Source organism: Loa loa (genome assembly GCF_000183805.2).
Source record: "Loa loa unplaced genomic scaffold supercont3.233, whole genome shotgun sequence".
Taxonomy (NCBI): Eukaryota; Metazoa; Nematoda; class Chromadorea; order Rhabditida; family Onchocercidae; genus Loa; species Loa loa.
The window spans coordinates 63683-71799 of NW_018108413.1; the positions used below are offsets into that span (position 1 = coordinate 63683).

Consider the following 8117-nt stretch of genomic DNA (forward strand, 5'->3'; position numbering starts at 1 on the left):
ATTATTATTATTATTATTATTATTATTATTATTATTATTATTATTGATTATTATTAATTATTATTACTATTATTATCATTAATCATTAATTATTATCATTATTATCACTATTATTAATAATAATAATTATTATTGTTACTGTTATTTATATTTTTATGATCATATTATGAGCTATGGTCGTATGTGTTATTACTATTATACTGTTTTTATCATTATTAATTATTCTGTCTTTCCGTGGTTAGATGTTCGTTCTATTCGTACTATATTAAGAAATTTGTTCTTGCTTCTGTAAAATGGAAGTGTTACAGAGGAAAGATCCAGAACAGTTCATGCAAGTCCATGGCCGCAAATGCCAAATACACATGGATCCGGCAGTAGCACGTGCTGCCGAAGCATCAAGCATCCTGTGCGCGTTTAACATTAGTAATTTGCTCGTCTTTTGTATAAAGCATACTTCTCACCGTGGATTCAATCCGTTAAATATCTTTTTTGTCTTTTGATTTTTTCTGTTAAATTTTGCATAGGATTAAGTTCATATTTGGCATGTTTATTCGGTCTCACTAGCCAGTTTAACTTTCGTTCTGACTTAAAAAGGATTGATATCGAGATTTATTAGTTTTTGGCTAGAAGTTGTAGTTCTTCCATAAATACAGACTGTTTTTAGCCGTAGATGGTTGCAAGCTCTGAAATCATAGTTTTTTATTAGTGCGCTGTATTTTCTTGAAGTCGTATAGCGTTGATACTATATGTGTGTTAGAATGAGTCGTGACGAGTGGATGTGAAATTTATGCAGTCTAGAGTGTAATAACTTGAGGAAAGATGGATGACCAGGACTGAATGGAAAAGTAATAACAAGCGAGAAAAAGTACAGAACTGGGCAAGGTGGTTAGCTCTGCTAGAATACTATTGTTTTCATATCTCAAGTCTTTACATTTCACTCTTGATCAGTACTTTAGATCTTCTTGGTTCGGTGTTGACTACGGAGAACATAATGCTATACCCAAATTGGCCTTGAGGAACATGATGCCATACCCAAATTTTAAGGTGCAAAATTTGATCTGTGGTTTGCAGGAGGCGATGGCAAGGTGATCCAAACGTGCTGATTGATCGATTTGATGTTCGAGCACATATGGACTATATTCCGGAAACGAAATCAGATATTGAAAAGCGGTAGGTTCTGCTATTAGTTTTGCGTCGTTGATGGGAACTATAATTATATGAACTATCATTCAAAAAATTTGGAGGGTTGAAATTATCCCACCTAATTCTGTTTGCTTATTTTGGCTTGAAATTCGAATGAAGTTTCGAAACCCATCTGCCAGAGCATGAAAATGAAGCAAAAGCTATTCACGATAGTATTTACCTTTCTTCAACTTCCTCTATTATTAACTTGTTTTCTTTGCCATTTTTTTTTACTCCTCCTCAGTTATCTGTTTTACCGAAACTCTTGTTGGGATGTTATGATTCTTTTGCAACTGAAGTCGTATCGAAAAATCTGACTTTAAGCAACAAAAGGTTTCTATGTATGCCATGAATCAGTTATGAAAGAAATTCATTAAAAAATGAGAGGGAATTGGGAATTTTCGTTCTTTTTTTTCCGGGATATCTTACACAGAGTTAATTAATCGCAAGGAAAAAATAATGGATTGCAGGTCCGTGGTAGATGTTGAAGAATTGCAGTGCGAATATGAGAGGTATCGAATCCTTGTACTCAATGAATTTGATAGAGGTATGCATCAATTACTGTTATGTCCGAGTCGCCGGATTATCATACACCATCGAGTGCAATGCATCTTTCGATAATCATGAGATACGGCCTGCATTAGCCATTCACTCTTTATCAGATTTTTCGTGTACACGATTTCTCCGGTTAACTCTTCAACATCTGTTGAAACTCTCTGGATTGTGTCTCACTTCGCTTCAGTGTTATCGATTTTTTATATTTAGTTATACAGGTATTTTATAGCGAGAGTTCCGTTCGTTGGTGAATAAAAAAAAAATTACGAATGGGATTTATTTTGCAGTATCGGAGAAAACTTTCTTGAAAGAAATAGCAGCAAAGGAATTTTGGCCGGATGAATCCACTTCAACATCAGTCGCACGTGCTGAGCAAGAAAAGAAAAGATTGCTGTAAAATTTACGAGCTTTTAAAAGAAATTTTTTAAACTTTCGGAATCTCCGCGAATTCTTTTCGTATTTTTGCCTTTTTGCACAGACTGTTGATGAAACAGCTTCGACATTTACTAATGTTGCAGCTATATTGCATAAGGTTTGGTTGAATAAAGATAGAAACGCATGTTTCATCTTCCAGCAAACCATAGAACCATAGAGATTACAGCTCTTAAAGTTATTTCCAGGCGGGACAGAAAAGCTGCCGTGGCCTTCACATATGGTGATACGCAAACGGTGCAAGGTAAAAGTCTGGAAATGGATGATTCTGATGAAGAAGATGAAATTGTTGATTCTGATGAATTCGGTAAATGTTTCTGAGCTTCTTTGAATTCATTTTCAAAACTTCGTTTCCCTTGAAAAAGTTTTATTTGCTGCTATCACTGTTATCAATTATTACCTGGCGAAATAATGCCAAGGAGTTGTAGTATGCTAAGGCTTATTTCATTAAATGCATGACATAAAGTAGTATAAAGTTTTTAGGATGATAACGGGTAGTAAGTGACGAAAATCAAAACAATTCATTAGGTGCATTTATAAGAGAAACTAAACTTATAGTCAAGTTGCCTTTCATTCAATCGGATAATTTTCATTACAGATTTGAAATTGGATGTCGACACGTTGGATGCTGAACAACGACGCAATTTAAACAAACTGGGTATTCGCTATGGCATAAGTTCGGGTGCATTCTCGAGTTTGTTAAAAATGGATCGTCGTGAGCAGGATGAAACGCATCAGCTGAAAGAAATTGAAAAAGCCAAACTGGCACTCGCTGTCTGTAATTAATTTGTTAAAGTTTTTTTTCTTTTGAAATAGAATTTGAGCGGTCATTCCATGCAGTCCATTCACCTCATTAATGGTGATGGCCATCACATAAATTTGCGTTTTCCGGAAGAGATTGTTTCGTTGCCAGTAATCGAACATTCTGTTCAGTTCTGCTAGTAATAGCGAGGTTTGGTATGAATTACGAAAATAAATAACAATGAGAGGATAAGAAGATTCTAATTGTTTTGAAAGCAATCTTTTTGTTTTTGATCTTTTCTTATTTTCTCTCAGTCTATAATATTATTGTCCTTCCGTAAATCACATCAAAAGTATCTTATTATAATATCGCCTCTTAATTTTATGATAGCTATATGATCTAAATTGTTAACTTGAATTTAGTGTTATGAGGCTGGAATTTCAGGGCCGACAAGCGAAGGCCGAAAGAGCTGTTCTAAAAAAGAAACGCGCACTGATTGTCGGTAAGGGTTGTTTGAACGAGGAAGCCACGACCACTTTGCTATCATTCGTTACTAAAAGTCAGAAGGAACGCTTAGAAACGTTAGTTTTCCCGTCAATTTTTTTCTGGAAATATGGAATTAGTATTGAATTCAAATTATTATATAACTTGCAACACCGATCCAGTTTGTGTTTTTATTTTTATCCAAGGGTTATATAAACTGACAGTTCCTTATAATGATTATTCTTGATTGCATAATGAGAAATACTAGTGCGTAAATATTATGAAGTTGAGCAATCATGGTGGTCACGCTGTATTATTTTGTCAGATTTAACAAGACATTGTTCTTAACAAGGATTGTAAGAGGGGATTCAGCTATCCATCACTAAGAATATTTATATATAATTTTCGTCCAGAATACAAAGTGTAACAAAAGATATGTGATAGTGTAATTAGTCCAATTCTAATTACCAAATTTATCAGGTCGTCATCTTCATCGACGGAGGAGGATGAGGGAAGAACAGAATTCATAACAACCTTCGGTGGTGATGGTGCAGAAGATAAGGATGAAGAACGTGATGATGATGATGATGGTGGAGCAAAAATGCATGGTCCAGCATTGCCATCTGCAGAGTTCCGGCGTATCTTGTAACTTATTTTGTCTCTACCAACTTGAAATTTCGTCTTTTCGTCAATTAATACCAAATGGAAATCTCATCTTTTTTTTCCTAGTGCTCATATTGTTAAAGATGTCTATAATTTGTGCATATTTTAGTGAATTGAAAACACGTCGTTCGTCAAGTCCGGAGGATTTTGGGAATGTTTCAAGGGCTCGCGTGCGTAGTAGATCTCCCTGTCGGAAGCGATTTTTACGTTCCAGTCGTGAACGTACTCTAAGGTCAAGAAGCCGCGAAAGATTACGCCGTTCCAGAAGTCGAGAACGGCGCGACCGATCGAGGAGTTCAAGTATTGGAAAAAGAAGAAGACGTAGCAAAAGCAAAGAGAGATTACGTAGCCATAGCCGTGAAGATGATCGACGATCCGAGCATGGTCGTTCAGGAAGCAGAGATAAGAGACGTGAAGAAGTCAAGGTTAAACAAAGGTTAGTAATTTAAAAAATTACTAAGTGATCAATCTTTTTTAACTTCGTAGTATATCATTTTGAACAAGATATCCATACAAGTGTAAGGTTTTGCAGTTGAAAATACTATATGTGATCTATATGTGAAAATTAGAGCTTCCGAGATGATCTGAGTGATGTAAATTTTTGAATGGGATCGAGAACAACTTCCATCTTCCAAAAGTTAAAGCTTGTCATTTGATTAAGATTGTTTTAGTCGTAGGAAGAGCAGTGGTAGTGAAAGTGGTTGTAGTCGTTCACACAATCATTGTAATCGTAAAAGACGTGCTGAGGAAGGGAACGAGAGGTGCCTTTTATTGTTTTTAACTGCAAGTTGACTTATTTTGTTATTTTTGCCACTTCCTTGCATCAGTTTTCTCTTCTCTTGCTGGAATATGTTAAATTGAAGGTTTTAATTTGGTGCAGATTTTTAAATTTGAAAAATTAACTTCCTGGTTTTTTCAGTTCTAAGAGATTCAATGATAAGAAGCATCCAAGGCGTCGAAGAAAATATTCGTCATCAAGTAATACTAGCCGTACACCGCCACCACCATCACCATTAGAGAGAAAGGTTAGCATACAAAAAGCTTGGATCACGAGGTATTCTTTGTTGTTTGGATGATATGGTAAACAATGTAGTGATGTTCTTGAGAACCAATTTTAAGGAATGTCTTATTAAATGACCATTAGTGAACAAAAAAACACCTTAGTATGTTTCCAAACTACATGAAAGATAAATTTTCCGTGAAACATTGAATCTCGATGAGAATTCATAACCAAATTATATTTGTCAGATCGAGGTTGTATCAGATAATTAAAGTAGTCGGAGTGAGAAGAGGCAAGGAGAGAGAGAGAGACCTGTTGGAAGTGTCAAGATGCTGCCATAACCTCGGGCTAATTCAACCTATTCGTTTGCCTTGAGATGTGTTCACTCATCTCACTTATCTATTACAACACTTTTTCTGCAGTTTCTAGTCGTTTTCAACATTCATTTGTTTCGTTAATTTAAAATTGATTTCGTTTTTTAAATGTATTATTTTTACGGAAGAGTCATTTTTCTAGGGCACAGGTTCAGTTCTTTCACCAAGTCGGAGTAACGGCGACACTTCACCTCTAGAAATCCGTTCAAGTATGAGCGAGTCAGAGAAAGAACGTATAGAAGTGGAAAATAGGCGTCGACGAATACGTCGTACGGCTAAATTGCATAGGTATAAATATTCCTTATTTGATTTAGATCTCTTTCAGATATACCTCCACTTCACTTTCTTTGCAGAGGTCTTTAAATTTGCCTTGTTTTTTCTTGAACATTATCCAATGGTGCACATTCGCTACCTCCCACCTGATACGTGTGAAAAAATTGTGTTACTAGCTGAGTAGCATGTTATTCTTTACTACGTATGTTCGTGTCGCATCTTTTATTCTTTATTTAGCTGTTACATAGAAACTAATTCTGTTTCCTCTTTGCACAAACTTCGTTTTTTTCACATCTCTTCCAAAGATGTAAAAATTATAAATTATGGTGCTTGGAAGTGATCATCGATTTTCACAACGGAAAAGGATGCGATACTCTTCCGTTGATATTAGAACTTTCAGGCAACAGCATGGTAGTAATCATCATGATCGATCATCGGAAGATGAAGCTGAACGTGTAAGCCGTCTTATATAGTGGCTTCTTTTTTATTTTTTAAAGGATTCTTTGAAATTTATTGCACATAAATGAAAAAATGCTTTTAAGAAATATACGGTTCTGGAAGGTTTTGGACTTCTAAAATTTCAGAAGGCTGCCCTTGCCCATAAACTTCGTACGCAGATGCAACGAGTCTTACGTAAAACAGCAGAACAATTGAAGGAAGAAGAAAGACAAAAACATGAGGAACATGAAAAAGAAAGAAGGGTAAGAATTCTATATTTGTTTTTCTCTTTTTTTTGTTTTTTAGTTTATTGAGTTAAAGTTTTTCAGTTTGCTTCATTTTTCATTAGAATTTAATTTTCTCTTCGCAAATTTTTTTATCTTCAGTTGCGCGAGGAAAGATTATTTGAAGAATCGCTGGAAATCAGGAGACGGTAAGCTACTGTATAAGATTTTTAAGTTTATGGAATCTTCGAAAAACGTAGGTTTGAACATGTGTAGATTACTTTAAAAAAAACCTTGAAAATGCAGTATTGCTTTTAATTTTGCTGATATGTTTCTGAGTGTTTCTTCTAAACTGAAGAAAATTTCTTATATAATTCTTCATATCGTTGGATAATTTTGCGTATGGTAATTTTAATCATCCCAGGAAAAGTAATGAATGAACAACACTAATGAATGGAAACATCTGAATTTTGCTGCTGTATTTTAGAGAACGTGAAAAACGTCGACGTGAACGTCGTGGTCGTACTAGAAGCAGTTCTGCATCGTCAAACTAGTGTTCTGTTTTAGAAATAAGACCCATTCATAAAAACAGTTCTGCTTTTGTAAATTCGTCCTTCATTTTAATGAAGTTCTTCACAAGAATTGATTCATTGGCGCTGATTTAAGTTCATCATGCAAGTGAAGCTTTTGAGCCTCGACCTTAACAATCAGATTGCTTAGGATATTATCATCTATTTTTTCTACTGTTCATTTTTTTCACTCCTTTTCCTCTCGACTCTTTTTGGCTGGTTAGTTCCTTCGTTTGTTATTTTGCTGTAGAACTTCGTAGACTTTTTCAGATCGAGTCTGTAAGGTTCTCTCCTCTATATTGAATATCGGGATGTCTCTGGGCGTTTTGATAAGCGTTTTGGGAAATGAAAATTATAATGTTACAAGCATAATAGCAACTGATAAAGTACCGGAAGACGGAGGAAAGGCTGGGGTAGAGTGAAAATGTAGTACTGTTTGTCTCTGTCTATTGTTTTTACCAAATCATTACCCATTTTAGATTTATTTTAGCAATCAGTTTTCTTTTTTGAGATTCTATTTTTTTATTGCTCTGACGGCAAATGTTTTACTACAATGAAGGGTTTAATACTTTTGATGGTCTTGGTAGGGGTTTCTTTTTCGTATTTTTTCATGAAATTTTAAATAAATGTAAAGTGAAATTCAATCAAAGAGTTTGCTGAGCGCAAAGATTGGCGATCGCGTAAAGGTTACGCGTTCTGCTCTCCATCAATACTTTGACAATCAACGGACGATCGAAAATTTGATCCAAACGATTGATGATCTTAGCACATCTCGCGTCGTCATATGCTACTGATGTTGACCGTGTTACTGTCAATCTTGTTGATGTCGATGATAATGTTACAGCATTTCTTGAAATCTGTAATCACAGAAGATTATAATCACGACCATTTGGATGTAATTTCTCGTATAATCATGAGAAATATAGAAATAATTATTGAACGGTGTTAAATTTGGGCTTAATGAATATATTCCGTGCATTGAATAAGTGTTACGTTATGTCCATTTAAACATCCGTTACATTTTCTACTGCGGTCATACCTTACTATTAGCTCAGTCTGAATTACATCTCATCATGATTAGCGAGAATTTTTACCATTCGTGATTTTCGTTGTTTTCTTTGTTTTTTCTTCGTTTTGTTAGTCGGTGGAAGCTGTAATCACCAAGGAATTATTTAATTTATT

General features: G+C 34.9%; 2 protein-coding genes across 3 annotated transcripts in view; one reads left to right on the forward strand and one right to left on the reverse strand.

Moving 5' to 3' along the window:
• LOAG_18233 overlaps positions 1 to 7140 on the forward strand; it is a gene marked incomplete at both ends in the record, with an annotated part of 8310 nt that extends 1170 nt beyond the window's left edge. Inside the window, 16 exons of one of the 2 annotated variants that reach the window (XM_020450896.1) lie at positions 309 to 406; positions 1072 to 1170; positions 1653 to 1729; positions 2025 to 2130; positions 2358 to 2476; positions 2768 to 2943; positions 3356 to 3492; positions 3875 to 4039; positions 4167 to 4493; positions 4729 to 4818; positions 4977 to 5082; positions 5574 to 5719; positions 6105 to 6159; positions 6289 to 6405; positions 6529 to 6575; positions 6854 to 6920. In XM_020450896.1, the coding sequence (XP_020305376.1) occupies positions 309 to 406; positions 1072 to 1170; positions 1653 to 1729; positions 2025 to 2130; positions 2358 to 2476; positions 2768 to 2943; positions 3356 to 3492; positions 3875 to 4039; positions 4167 to 4493; positions 4729 to 4818; positions 4977 to 5082; positions 5574 to 5719; positions 6105 to 6159; positions 6289 to 6405; positions 6529 to 6575; positions 6854 to 6920 (1932 nt within the window). Of the gene's footprint in view, positions 1 to 308; positions 407 to 1071; positions 1171 to 1652; positions 1730 to 2024; positions 2131 to 2357; positions 2477 to 2767; positions 2944 to 3355; positions 3493 to 3874; positions 4040 to 4166; positions 4494 to 4728; positions 4819 to 4976; positions 5083 to 5573; positions 5720 to 6104; positions 6160 to 6288; positions 6406 to 6528; positions 6576 to 6853 lie in introns of both variants that reach the window. The other variant, XM_020450897.1, reaches the window with a different exon arrangement.
• Positions 7141 to 7493: 353 nt separating this feature from the next.
• LOAG_10688 (hypothetical protein) lies at positions 7494 to 7972 on the reverse strand (the record flags this gene model as incomplete). The annotated part of the gene is made up of 2 exons (XM_020448212.1): positions 7494 to 7792; positions 7955 to 7972. The coding sequence occupies 2 exons, from the start codon at positions 7970 to 7972 to the stop codon at positions 7580 to 7582; spliced, it is 231 nt and encodes a 76-aa protein (XP_020301623.1). The 3' UTR covers positions 7494 to 7579.
• Positions 7973 to 8117: the final 145 nt, after the last annotated feature.